At 43.4% G+C, this 14,627-nt stretch overlaps 1 protein-coding gene and 1 long non-coding RNA gene across 6 annotated transcripts in view; one reads left to right on the top strand and one right to left on the bottom strand.

Annotated features, from left to right (window-relative positions):
- LOC105008122 overlaps positions 1–14,627 on the bottom strand; it is a 493,667-nt gene that overhangs the window by 313,395 nt on the left and 165,645 nt on the right. Inside the window, exon 4 of one of the 5 annotated variants that reach the window (XM_034295304.1) lies at positions 4,099–4,106. The exons of the other annotated variants lie outside the window; for them this stretch is intronic. Within the exon in view, the coding sequence (XP_034151195.1) occupies positions 4,099–4,106 (8 nt within the window). The remainder of the gene's footprint in view (positions 1–4,098; positions 4,107–14,627) is intronic. 5 annotated transcript variants of the gene reach the window in all.
- Positions 1–14,627, top strand: part of LOC114840416 — a 415,324-nt gene that overhangs the window by 294,668 nt on the left and 106,029 nt on the right. The gene's annotated exons all lie outside the window — the stretch shown is intronic.

The following is a 14,627-nucleotide window of genomic DNA, read 5'->3' as shown; positions in this document are numbered from 1 at the left end:
GTTTGGTTGAATCATCCAGAGCAACGATAAATCCCAAATGAACCCTAATGAACCACATTATTTTAGATCTTGTGCTATTTATAATATTACAACGGATAGGTGTTTTTAATAGTTAATTATTTCTTAAACGATACAAGGAATTTGTAAATTAGAATTTCATACATAGGATTTGGTTTGAGTTTTATGGGTAATCCTCTTGTTCTTAGATTTATGAGGTAATTGTATTAAATCAAAATGAAATCATGTTACAGATATCGAATTATCAGACAATTATTTGTCCTACACTAATTCTCTACAAATCTCCCTCAGCAAAGTCCAGAGTGGATTTATTCCCTCAAACTACAGGTTTCTGAGAAGTCCTGAAACAAAGACGCTGAAACAGTAGCAAAATAAATCTAAATGTTTCCTAGATCTTGACAATGGTTTATTACTCTAGATCCACTTTAATAAACTGTTGTCTGCTGTCCACTATAACATTTATGGGGTAGTAATAATAATGTTGAGGATATTGATGGGTCATTAGTGGTTTTATATTTCTTTCATTTATATCTCTTGAATTGAGAAAACTTCATATGGTAAATGTCAACATCACATTTTATTGGAGGTTTGGGATTTTGATTGCAGTAGACTCATACCGCCCCCTCCTGGTAGATACATAAAAGGTGACCTGAATATGCGAGTAGTATTTATTTTTTATATATTTATTTGTAAGCATTTTTCACAATAATACACAGCTGTGTCTTAAATCTGCAAATTCTGATCCAATCCTGAGCAGCTCCCTCTGGGTCATCACATATCCACACACAGATCTCAAACATGTTTATTAAGGTGACGGAATAAATATCTGAAAGTGCTAATTCATTTTTGTGAATACTTTACAGTTCATCGTAACAGTCGTTTCAGTCTGTATTTATAATATTGGACAATCTGGTTCTGTTTATGTCATTCAAGTTGCCATACCATCAGGTCATGTCAAAACAAAATACACTTTCCATTAAGCTTCTGTACAATATTCTAAGTGTGGCTCACACCGAAACTCTTCAATTTCCTAAGAAAATCCAAACACTGCACTGACCTTTTAATTTGTCGGTTTTTAAAACAGATTGTCCTTTTATAGAAATAGGATGTGTTACGTGTTTTACTATCATTGATTATTTTCAAGAGTACTGGCCATGCACACGCTCTGGAAAATTGTGAAATTAATAAAATACACATTTGCTTTCATTATACCCCCTTCATGCAGAAGGCCAATTGGAGCCATCAGCATATTTAAATAGACTGAAAACGTAATCTTTGATCATAATTTCATTACTGTAGTCAGAAAAAGAGGTTGGAGCTGCTCTTCTCTACCTTCCAGGATTCAGAGGATCTGTAGCAGCCAATAATGTAATAATTTCGTTAATGTAATAACTGCCAATAACGTTATAAATTATCCATTCTTAAATGTAATAAAAGTGAATAATGTAATAACTTACCAATAATGTAGTGACATTTCGAAACCATCCATCCATCTATCTTCTTCCGCGAGGCCGGGTTGCAGGGGCAACAGTCTAAGCAGAGATGCCCAGACTTCCCTCTCCCTAGACACTTCCTCCAGCTCTTCTGGGGGGACACCGAGGTGTTCCCAGGCCAGCCGGGAGACATAGTCCCTCCAGTGTGTCCTAGGTCTTCCCCGGGGTCTCCTCCCGGTGGGACAGGACCGGAACACCTTCCCGGGAAGGCGTTCAGGAGGCATCCGGAACAGATGCCCAAGCCACCTCAGCTGACCCCTCTCGATGTGGAGGAGCAGCGGCTCTACTCTGAGCTCCTCCCGGGTGACCGAGCTTCTCACCCTATCTCTAAGGGATCGCCCGGCCACCCTGCGGAGAAAGCTCATTTCGGCCGCCTGTATCCGGGATCTTGTCCTTTCGGTCATGACCCAAAGCTCATTACCATAGGTGAGAGTAGGAACATAGATTGACTGGTAAATCGAGAGCTTCGCCTTGCAGCTCAGCTCTTTCTTCACCACGACAGACCGATACATCGACTGCATTACTGCAGAAGCTGCACCGATCCGTCTGTCAATCTCTCGTTCCATCCTTCCCTCACTCGCGAACAAGACCCCTAGATACTTAAACTCCTCCACTTGAGGCAGGCACTCTCCACCAACCTGAAGTGGGCAAGTCACCCTTTTCCGACTGAGGACCATGGCCTCGGATTTGGAGGTACTGATTTTCATCCCCACCGCTTCACACTCGGCTGCAAACCGTCCCAGTGCATGCTGAAGGTCCTGGTTAGAAGGGGCCAACACGACAACATCATCTGCAAAGAGCAGAGATGAAATTGTGTGGTCCCCAAACCTGACACCCTCCGGCCCCTGGCTGCGCCTAGAAATTCTGTCCATAAAAATTACGAACAGAACCGGTGACAAAGGGCAGCCCTGCCGGAGTCCAACATGCACTGGGAACAAGTCTGACTTACTGCCGGCAATGCGGACCAAGCTCCTGCTTCGGTTGTACAGGGACCTGACAGCCCTTAGCAAAGGACCCAGGACCCCATATTCCCCAAGCACCCTCCACAAGATGCCGCGAGGGACACAGTCGAATGCCTTCTCCAAATCCACAAAACACATGTGGATTGGTTGGGCAAACTCCCATGAACCCTCCAACACCCCGTAGAGGGTATAGAGCTGGTCCAGTGTTCCACAACCCGGACGAAAACCACACTGTTCCTCCTGAATCCGAGGTTCTACTATCGGCCGTATTCTCCTCTCCAGAACCCTGGCATAGACTTTCCCGGGGAGGCTGAGAAGTGTGATCCCCCTATAGTTGGAACACACCCTCCGGTCCCCCTTCTTAAAAAGAGGGACCACCACCCCGGTCTGCCATCCCAGAGGCACTGTCCCCGACCGCCACGCGATGTTGCACAGGCGTGTCAACCAAGACAGCCCCACAACATCCAGAGACTTGAGGTACTCAGGGCGGATCTCATCCACCCCCGGTGCCTTGCCACCGAGGAGTTTCTTGACCACCTCTGTGACTTCAGCCCGGGTGATGGACGAGTCCACCTCTGAGCCCTCATCCTCTGCTTCCTCAATGGAAGACGTGTCAGCGGGATTGAGGAGATCCTCGAAGTACTCCTTCCACTGCCCGACGACATCCTCAGTTGAGGTCAACAGCTGCCCACCTCTACTGTAAACAGCGTTGGTAGGGCACTGTTTCCCTCTCCTGAGGCGCCGGATGGTTTGCCAGAATCTCTTCGAGGCCAGCCGATTGTCCTTCTCCATGGCCTCACCGAACTCCTCCCAGGCCCGAGTTTTTGCCTCCACAACCACCCGGGCTGCAGCCCGCATGACCTGTCGGTACCCGTCAGCTGCCTCAGGAGTCCCACAAGCCAACCAGGCCTGATAGGACTCCTTCTTCAGCTTGACGGCATCCCTTACTTCCGGTGTCCACCACCGGGTTCGGGGATTGCCGCCTCGACAGGCACCGGAGACCTTACGGCCACAGCTCCGAGCGGCCGCTTCGACAATGGCGGTGGAGAACATGGTCCACTCGGACTCAATATCTCCAACCTCCCTCGGGATCCAGTCGAAACTCTGCCGGAGGTGGGAGTTAAAGATCTCTCTGACAGGAGACTCGGCCAGACGTTCCCAGCAGACCCTTACAGTACGCTTGGGCCTGCCGAGTCTGTCCAGCTTCCTCCCCCGCCATCGGATCCAACTCACCACCAGGTGGTGATCAGTTGACAGCTCCGCCCCTCTCTTCACCCGAGTGTCCAAGACATACGGCCGCAGGTCAGATGAGACGACAACAAAGTCGATCATCGACCTGCGGCCTAGGGTGTCCTGGTGCCACGTGCACTGATGGACACCCTTATGCTTGAACATGGTGTTCGTTATGGACAAACTGTGACTAGCACAGAAGTCCAATAACTGAACACCACTCGGGTTCAGATCCGGGGGGCCGTTCCTCCCAATCACGCCCCTCCAGGTGTCACTGTCGTTGCCCACGTGGGCGTTGAAGTCCCCCAGTAGAACAATAGAGTCCCCAGTCGGAGCACTTTCCAGCACCCCTCCCAGAGACTCCAAGAAGGTTGGGTACTCTGCACTGCCGTTCGGCCCGTAGGCACAAACAACAGTGAGAGACCTATCCCCGACCCGTAGGCGCAGGGAAACGACCCTCTCGTTCACCGGGGTAAACTCCAACACATGGCGGCAGAGCTGGGGAGCTATAAGCAAACCCACACCAGCCCGCCGCCTCTCACCATGGGCAACTCCAGAGTGGTGAAGAGTCCATCCTCTCTCAAGGAGTGTGGTTCCAGAGCCCAAGCCGTGCGTAGAGGTGATCCCGATTACCTCTAATCGGAACCTCTCATCCTCACGCACCAACTCAGGCTCCTTCCCCGCCAGCGAGGTGACATTCCACGTCCCTAGAGCCAGTTTCCGTGTCCAGAGATCGGGTTGTCTAGGCCCCTGCCTTCGACTGCCGCCCGATCCTCTTTGCACCGGCCCCTTATGGTCCCTCCTGTGGGTGGTGAGCCCACGGGAGGGCGGCCCCATGGGGGAAGGCCCGGCCACCAGGCGCTCGCTTACGAGCCCCAACCCCGGGCCTGGCTCCAGGGTGGGGCCCCGGCTGCGCCATACCGGGCGACGTCACGGTACTCAAAATGTTTTTCTTCATTAAGGGGGTTTTGAACCGCTCTTAGTCTGACCCGTTGCCTAAGACCTGTTTGCCTTGGGAGACCCTACCAGGGGCATATAGCCCCAGACAACATTGCTCCTAGGGTCACTCGGGTACTCAAACCCCTCCACCACGTTAAGGTGGCAGTTCTTGGAGGGGATGCACACCTTTTATTTATTCAAATCCAGGTTACCTCAGATATATACCTCAGATATTTTTTTGTGGAAATAAATCATTTTATTTTAAACTACCCAACGGGTTCCTCACCTCTCAATTTCTCACAAAGCTTTCATGCCAAACTGTTAAAACAAATGATGTTGTCACCTCCTGATAGATTACTCCAACAGTAAGGATGAAATCTATTTTTGTACAAGTCTGGAGCTGGTTTGAATCACTGTGTGTATCGAGCACAATAATACACAGCTGTGTCTTCAGTCTGCAGACTCTGGCCTTTTAAAAACAATGTGTTGCTTGAAGTGTCTCTTGTGATGCTGAACTTGTTTTTCAGGGAATCTTTATAAACTGTGGAGCCATCAGGCCTAATAAATCCAATCCACTCCAGTGTTTCCCCTGCAGGTTGTCGATTCCAAGCTGTGTAATAGCCAGTTACAGAGTATGAGACCTTACAGGAAATGGTCAGTGGTTGACCTGGCTGGACAGTCATAGAGGGTGGCTGAGTGAGTTCTTCACAGTGAACACCTGTGGACAAAGCATGTATAACATTACTCACGCAGCATTTTAACCAAACTAAAAATACATCACTAATATTTCTTGGTCGCCCCCACGCCCCATCCAAGGCCACTCACAGGTAGTAGCTGCCACCAGCAGCAAGAGAGCTACAGAAAACATGGTTTATGTTGAAGCTGCTGGGAGCCGCTCTTCTTTCCTCTCCAGGACACAGAAGTACTCTAAGGACAGTCCGACTGTTTAAGTAGAGACGTGGCAATCTTTGATTTGAATAAAGAAGGTGGGGAGAGTGTTCTGTTTTGGAGTGAATGAGGTGTTTTCCGGAAGAAGACTACAGCATGAAGAGGTGTCTGTGGGAGTACTATGGAACAAATGAAATGCTCCAGTCCAAATAAACCCCTCCTGCCTCTTCTCGACCCTTCATTTGTTCTTTTAACAAGCAGCTCCACCATTAGCAGGTGTCCAAATTGCAGAAGGACCCAAAATAATCAAAGAGCTGATAGATAATTACATAAATAAAGTGTGTTGTAGCTTCTAAGAGCAAAGAAGAATGCCATAAGGCAACATGTACTTTTTATCTTTTACAATTTAAATCAAAATACTTTCTGAAATAAATGGTCAATTGTTAATTAGGTTAGTTTATTTTTTTAAACAATAGGAGGAATTTGTAACCCTCCGCAAAGTTCAGAGTGGATTCTTTCCTCAACCCGAAGGCCAACAAGAAGTCCTGACATAAAGGCACTAAAAAGGTAGTAAGAGTGATGTGCATTGAGAACAGATAAAGCAACAACTTTATCTCCTTTTGGTTATCACCTTTCCGTGATGACAAGTTTTTACTTATAAACTGAAGATTCCCTTTTATTAAATGTTGTCTGCTGTCTGTGTGACAGTTTAAGGGATGATAATAAGGCGGTTTACATTGTGTTGTTTTATATTGCCTGTTTATCATGTGTTTTAATATGAGCAAACTTCATATATTTACAGTTTTTCTCAATCATTTTGCTTTATTTATTTAGACAGTCAATTGGCCGGTGCCACCAAAATGGAAAGATTTTTTTCTCATTGTGTGAGCCGTACTGGTCTATTTAGATGTTTTATTTACCATGACAGTCAACCCTGGAAATGTTTGTTATATATACATTTCTATTTTGTTATACTTTTCTGTCCAGCTGAATGTTGGTGTGTATCATAATGAGCTTTTCAGAGACCAGTTTCAAAATTGATAAAAGTTTACTGGGAAAAGTGAAGACTGTACAATTCTGTAGTACATGGAAAAAGGATATGCACATATGTATGTTTACAGTCAATTTAGCAATGTGTTACCTGTAAACAGACAATTCACTTTTGCAGGTACGTTTTTACATAATTTATACTTATTAAAGTTTTCCTCAATTGTTTTGGCTAATTTCTCAAATTAGATTTTTATATAATAGGTTCAAATCTATGAACAACTTGTTTCTTGTTCACATCATATTAGAATTTCTCATTCATTTAAGCAAACTGCATGTGTTTTGGCACATGCATAAGAGTAAGTACAATTGTCTACAGTTGGCACAATGCCTGCATGCACATGGCTTGCTGATCAAAACTGATAAGTTGATTCTTAGTGAAACTGTCAAACTTTTCAGAACATTGTTTGAGCCATCACATGCAAAATGATCTATTCAGTTATCAAAATCTGTCAGACATACAGGTATATTCCATAAATATATATAATACGGAATGTTTCTGATGTCTCCTATAACTATAAAACTTACTGGAGCTTTGGGATTTTGATGACAGTAGACTCACATTGCCACCTCCTGGTAGAAACATAAAATATGAACTGAATATGGGAGCATAATTTATTTGTACATCTTTGTGCTGCTTTGTATCACTGTGAGCATTGTGCACAATAAATCTGTAAACAGATTTTTTTTAAATTAGGTTTTGCTTGAAGTGTCTCTTGTGATGCTGAACTTGCGTTTAAGTGATTCTTTATAAGCTGTGCTTCCACCCTTGTATATATAGAGTGGGGAGAACAGGTATTTGATACACTGCCGATTTTGCAGGTTTACCCACTTACAAAGCATGTAGAAGTCTGTAATTTTTATCATAGGTACTCTTCAACTGTGAGTGACGGAATCTAAAACCCAGAGGAATATCTGACTAGGAGTATTCGCAAGATTGCCAGGTTAACAGATACAGATATTGATGGTGTTTTAGACAACATTTGCAGGGAAAATAACCTTGGATGACAAGTTATGGATTACAGGTCAATTTTATCTTACTCAATATTATGCTACAAATAATATGACTGATAGTTTTCTCCATAAAACATGCAAGGCATTTATCCAAAATCACAAAGCACATCTTGCTCTCTTTCTAAACAAATTAGCTTAATACAGTGGGGAGACCAAGGATTTGATTACCTCAACATACTTTGTAAGTAGGAAAACCTGCAAAATCGGCAGTGTATCAAATACTTGTTCTCCCCACTGTATATGTGAGAACCAGAGATAAGGAGTGAAGCTTTTCATATTATGTCTTCTGTACACCTGAACTGAATACGCATTCATATTGTAAAATGACCACAACCTGGTTTCAGCAGAAGAGAAACAACATTTTATATAAGTTCGTGAACAATCTTTAAATAAGATGAAATCAGATGGATCAAAGAATCAGGCAATGTAATCAATGATGAATATTTAAGAACATGTTTTGTATAGAAATATGTACAGCCTGTATCAAGAATTGCATTAACTGCCCTTTGTCAATAACTGCCCTTTTTCAATAACTGATCTTTGTCAATAACTGCCTTTTGACTATAACTGATCTTTGTACAATAACTGGTCTTTGTACCATAACTGTTTTAATTTTTTTATACCATAACTGGTAATAATTTCTAGTCATTTGTTCAATAAATGCTCTTTTGGCTTTTCTCATAACTACCCAGGGTACCTCCCATATGAATCAGAATGTCTGGATCATAATACTTGACCAGGACCACACCCCTAAATGCATTGAAGCAACTGCCATGTGATTGGTTGATTAGATAATTGCATTAATGAGAAATTGAACAGGTGTTCCTAATAATCCTTTAGGTGAGTGTATTTTTACAATAGAGAGGAAAAATCCTGTGAAAATGTATGCATGTACTTTTTATGAACATAATGCATTTGAATGTGAAACATGTCTTTCTAGATGTTTTTCTGAGCTCAATGTCAGATGTACTTAGAGTTGTGAAAACATTTATTTGTTTTTGTATTTTTTGAAGGTCTGTTGTGTTTTTTGTACTATGAGTGGTGATATATTACCACACACTCTTGTGAATAGTACCAAAGCGTCTAAATAAAAGCTGTAATGAATAAACCCAATGAGTTTAATAGGTAACGAGAGTATACAGTTGAATTACAAATATCAAAAACATCAGTTATTTGAGGTTACAAGAGTTATGATGGATGCAAACAGTCTTGCAAGAAAATAGTGTTTTCTCAAACTATTTCTCTGTTACAACCCAACGTGTGTATGTGGGGGATGTTTTATAACCACTTAGCCCACTGTCTTGTCAGTGGACACATTCCAATCTATGACTTCCTGGATAGAGTTTTTGTTTAAAGCATTTACCAAACCTAAACAATTAACACATTTAATTAAATTAATGCAACTGAGAGACGTGTATAAAAGGAAAAACAGCAACAAATATTATTCAAATGACATCATATAAGGCACATACAGTACATGTCACAGGATATATATGATACATAGGACATACAGTGGATATAAAAAGTTTACACATCCCTGTGACCTATAATGTGAACAATTCAATTGGAAAACAAACTGAAATCTTTGAGGGGGGAAAATAAAAAACAATAACCTGGTTGCATAAGTGTGCACAGCCTTAAACTAACTTTGTTAAAGCACCTTTTGATTGCACCTTTTGATTTTATTACAGCATTTTTGGGTAGGAGTGTATTAGGATGGCACATCTTGACGTGGCAATATTTGCCTACTCTTCTTTGCAAAAGCGCTCCAAATCTGTCAGATTGCGAGGACATCTCATGTGCACAGCCCTCTTCAGATCACCCCACAGATGTTCAATTGGATTTAGGTCTGGGCTCTGGCTGGGCCATCCTTCTTCTGGTGAATCCATGCTTTTGTGGATTTGGATGTGTGCTTTGGGTCACATTAAGAGTGGAAAACGTTCTGACATTATTTATCTTTGTCTCATTCTTTTACATCACAAAAACCTGCCATTTTATTAGGGGTGTGTAGACTTTTTATATTCTCTGTACATCTGAATGGATGAAGGCTTGAAAAGGGTTGTAAATAAACAAATATAACCATAACCCCACCTGGAGAGGTGAGCAAATTGGAATACAACTAAATGCATGATATTGTGGACATTTATCTGTAGGGTTTGGATTTCCCCTGTTCCCCATTAAGGGCAGAATAGGATGATACGATGTATTGTACTATACATGTTATGGGTCAAACTTCACAAGAACATTGTAGACATGATTGTTCTTGTTGCATGTCTGACAACAACTGGCAGCAACATCCCATCCATTCGATAATTCTGCATTGATTAAGTGGGACAGTTTCTGTCCTTTGGGTTCATTGTGTTTGCCAAGGGAAAGTAATGGTAATGACTATTTGGGGGGAGTGTTTTAGATGTCTGATCTGAGGATAAATAGGGTTATGTCTCCAAAAATGTATTGGTGTAAAGTGGCCTCCCAACACATTGTGTTGTAATCATATTTAGGAGTTTGTCCTCGTTAAAGGGACCTTCCAACACATTGTGCTGTAATCATATATTTGAGTTTGTCATCGTTAAGGAGACCTCCCAACACATTGTGCTGTAGTCATATTTGGGAGTTTATTGTTACCAGAGGCTCCTAGCACACCTTGGTGTTGTAGTGTGTCTTATGGTAAACTTAGTAGACTTTTTGACTAGTTGGGATGACTTCGAATTGTGTTGGTATGTATCTATGTTTTGTACTGTAACTTGTGCTTGATTGGAATAAATTGTATTACTTTGGAATATAGATTACTATACACTCCTTGGCTTGTTATGTCCTTGTTTGGTTTTTCCTGTTCTTGTTTCAGTTAATCAGTCTATTCCTTTCACCTGTGTTTAGCCCCCACCTGTTTCTGTTCTCCTTGTTAGTCTGTGTATTTAGTTCAGCCATTTCCTCCCTGTCCTTGTTGGTCATTGTGTTGTGTATGCCCATGTCACGTTCTGGTTTTTGTTTTATATCTCGGTGCACAGTGCTTGATTTTTCCTTTGTGTTCATTAAAAGTTTCTTCACCTCTGCGTTTGCCTCCGTCTCCCCATGGATCCTTACAGAATGACCGACCAAACCCAATGGAGGCAGCAGAGCTGGACGGTAGGGGAACTCCTCGGATGGCTGGATTCCGACACCGAGGAGGAGGACCACTACCGTCACCCACTACAGCGCTGGCTACCCCAGTGGCAACTCCAGAGCCCTGGCCAGTGACAACCGAGGCGATGGCACCGTCGGTGACGAGACTCCCTGGGGCCTTCCTGGCCCGCTCCAGGCCTGGTTCCTCAGCCTCCCCAACCCCATGTGGGCTGGCCAGGCTGTAGGCTGGCCTTCCGGCAAGCTCCGCGGCGTGGCCACTGCCTCCTCTCGGGTTCCAGGTCCTCTCCATGCTCCTGGCCCTCCGCCGGCTCTCCCTGATCCCAGTCCCCGTCCTGAAGTGGAGCATTATTTTATTGTTCACGTTCAATTGTGAATTGCAAAATTAAGAATTTTTGAAGACAAGACAGCAGCCAATTTAACAAAACATGCTGTAACGTTCCCAGCCAGATGGGACAACTCTGCGTCATGTTTTCTGTGTCCTTGACTGATTAACTGTTCTTGTTTCAGTTAATCGGTCTATTCCTTTCACCTGTGTTTAGCCCCCACCTGTTTCTGTTCTCCTTGTTAGTCTGTGTTTCTAGTTCAGCCATTTCCTCCCTGTCCTTGTTGGTCATTGTGTTGTGTATGCCCATGTCACATTCCATGTTTCCGGTTTTTGTTTTTTACGTCTTGGTGCACGGTGCAAGTCAATCTTCTTTATTGACATGCACGAGTGAAATTTCTGTTTACATGTAACACATTGCAAAATGTACTCTGTACATACAAATGTGCTTATCCTTTTTCTAAGTACCACATCATTGTACAGTAGTCACTTTTCCCACTGTTGAAACTGGTATCTAAAAAGCTCAGCACACCAGTGTTCAGCTAGATAAAAAAGTAGAACAAAAATGTGTATATAACAAAACTTTCCAGGGTTGACTGCCATGGTGAAAAAACATCTAAAACAAAGACAAACTCTTAATGTTGGTGGCACTGGCCATTTTACTGACACAATGACTTGGTTCTGAAGCATGAATTGAATGTTTTGAGTGTTTCTACATTTAGCAGACATGCCATAGCATTGTGATGTTCCATGAAACAGTTGTACTTACAGTTTAGAGAATTTTAAGACTGTTACAAAAAATTTGCCAATGTGATTGAGAAAAACTGTAACTTATACAGTACACAGTGAGCTGACAATTCGCCACAAAGTGACATCCATGCTAACCAAAAACTGCAACAATGGAAAATCCTGGGGTAGTTCTGTAAAAAAACAATGAATTTTACCTCCTCACAGTAGGTGACATTACATGTTCCCATCTTCTTGGTGGACATCCTGTTGTGCTTGTTGTTCTGGCAAGAGATTTTCATCAACATCACATCTAATGTTTTATCTTATGATGCACTAGGGTACTATGTCACCTGGCAGGTAATTTGCAACATAGCAGATATCGCAAACTTTTCATGTCATAGATATTTATGGAGAACACATGTCTGACAGATTTTGATAATTGAATGGATCATTTTGCATGTGATGGCTCACACGATGAAAGAATGTTCAGAAGTTGTGTAGAGTATGCCAATTTCAATTAGAATCAACTCATCAGTTTTTGATCAGAAAGCAATTAGCAAAGACAATTGTACTTAAAATGTTGCACACGTGCCAAAACGTGCAGTTTGCTTGAATGAATGAGAAATTCTAATCTGGTGTGAACAAGGAACTAATTGTTCAGAGATTTGAAAAATATTCTCATTTGAGAATCTCTCATTGAGAAAAACCTTTGAAAAACGTATTGGAGGTTTAGGATTTTGATTTCAGTAATCTGATATTGCCCCCTCCTGGTAGATACATAAAATGTGAGCATTGTGCCGCAGCTGTGTATTCAATCTGTAAACTCTGGATTTTTAAAAAGAAAGTGTTGCTTGAAGTGTCTCTTGTGATGCTGAACTTCCATTTCAGTGATTCTTTATAAGCTGTGCTTTCACCACTGGATTTATATACAGTCCACTCCAGTGCAGGTTGTCAAATGTCTGATAGCTGGTAACAGATTATCAGACCTTACAGGATATCCTTTGTTTGGTATAGAGTAGTGGTGGAACTGGATTTTGACTGGTGTTATTGGTGATTCCAAAAATAAAAAAATATGTCTGTCTCTTTGGTACTATTATCAGCGGTAATGTGCAGTATTTCAAAACTCTTAGTAAAAGACTCCAAACAGATCATACTCATAAATAATTTAATCTTGCATTCGAAACAACAGATTTTGCTTTCATTTGGTTTGTTATCATCATTCAACACAATGTCAATGATTCAACAACTAAGTTTTTGGTGAAATACAACAAGAACATTCATTAAGTAATCAAAACATAACATAGTGCAATTCTTAGTCCAAGACCACACAATATAAGACACATGTTTCAAAATGACTCTAAAGTGCTAAAGGTATTCTTTTACAGTTTATTTCTATGCTTTCACATTTGGCAAACCTCTAATTGTACATTACCCATCACATTTGACAGAAAATTATTTCCATTATTGCTATCCCATTATCAAAAGTGGGATCAATGCAGACATCTTCTACAATCATTGATGCAAAAATGTAATGTTTACTGCAAAATGTTTTTTGTCATTTCAATTGTAACAAATACTTTCATAAATACATGTCAATGTTTAGCAAGCACTACACGAACTTGGTTCAATTCTGTCTTCTGCATTTGGCCATGATATCTTGTCCATGTCCATGTCACAATCAATATCTTCATTTTGTCATGCACTGCGGGAAAAATATTTTGGCATAGCGAACCTAAACGTGACATTGGTGTAACGAGGACGCGCGCCATCCCACCCGAGGTGGTATTCGGCGCGCGTCGTCGCCGGTCTTCTAGCCACGCCGCTCCTCCTCCCACGGCACTGTCATGTCTTGTTATTGCACACACCGGGTGTCCATTCCCTCATTAGGTGGCCTATATTAGTTCCTGTGTTTCTGGGTGTCTTTGTGTGGTATTGTTCTATGTCTTTATATTGTGGAGAGAGGCACGTTCGTTTGAGCGTTTGATCGCCGTGTGATAGCGTGCCTTTGTTGTTTGATTATTATTTTGAGAATACAGTTTTGTTATCGCCTCCCTGCGTTTGGCTCCAAGTTCTTCGACACACTCCACTACACACAGCCGGGACAGAATACCACACCACCATGGAGTCAGCGGGGAGTGACCTGCTCCACCACCATGGCAGCATGATTGCGTCCCTGGGGGAGGCCATGACCGAGATGGTCCAGGCTATGCGGCGGTTGGAGGCGAGGCTGCCACCTGAGCAGCAACCACCCATACTCAACCATCATCGTCTCCACCGTCGCAGAGGAGGACCATTCAGCTGAGCCTTCCTCAGGGATTCAGCGGAGACGCTGCCCAGTGCTCTGGGTTTTTGCTCCAGTTGGAGCTATATTTCGCCTCCCTCAGCCCTCACCCGGGGGATAGGGAGAAGGTCTCAGCCCTTGTCTCCTGCCTGAGGGGCAAGGCGTTAGACTGGGCCAACTCCATTTGGTCCGCTAACGGGCCGGAGTTGGCCCATTACGGGGCGTTCGTCTGCCTCTTCCGGGCCGTGTTCGATCACCCGCCCGACGGCAGGGAGGTCGGCGAGCGTCTCGTGCACCTGAGGCAGGGGACAAGGAGCGTGCAGGCCTTCGCCCTGGAGTTCAGGACCCTGGCGGCGGGGTCGGGCTGGAACGACAGGGCACTTATCGATAATTTCCGGTGCCACTTACGGCCCAACGTCCGTTGGGAGCTGGCATGCCGGGACGCCATGTTGACATTCGACCAGCTCGTCGACATGGCGATCCGGCTGGACAATCTGCTAGCCACCCGCGGACGCACCGGGAATGATCAGCCCCCTCCGGTACACCCCGTCGCCGGACATGAACCCATGGAGGTGGGAGGC

The sequence above is a fragment of the Esox lucius genome, chromosome 11 (assembly GCF_011004845.1).
Source record: "Esox lucius isolate fEsoLuc1 chromosome 11, fEsoLuc1.pri, whole genome shotgun sequence".
Taxonomy (NCBI): Eukaryota; Metazoa; Chordata; class Actinopteri; order Esociformes; family Esocidae; genus Esox; species Esox lucius.
The sequence above is the reverse complement of the archived record's forward strand: the minus strand, read 5'-3'. Positions and strand labels throughout refer to the sequence as shown.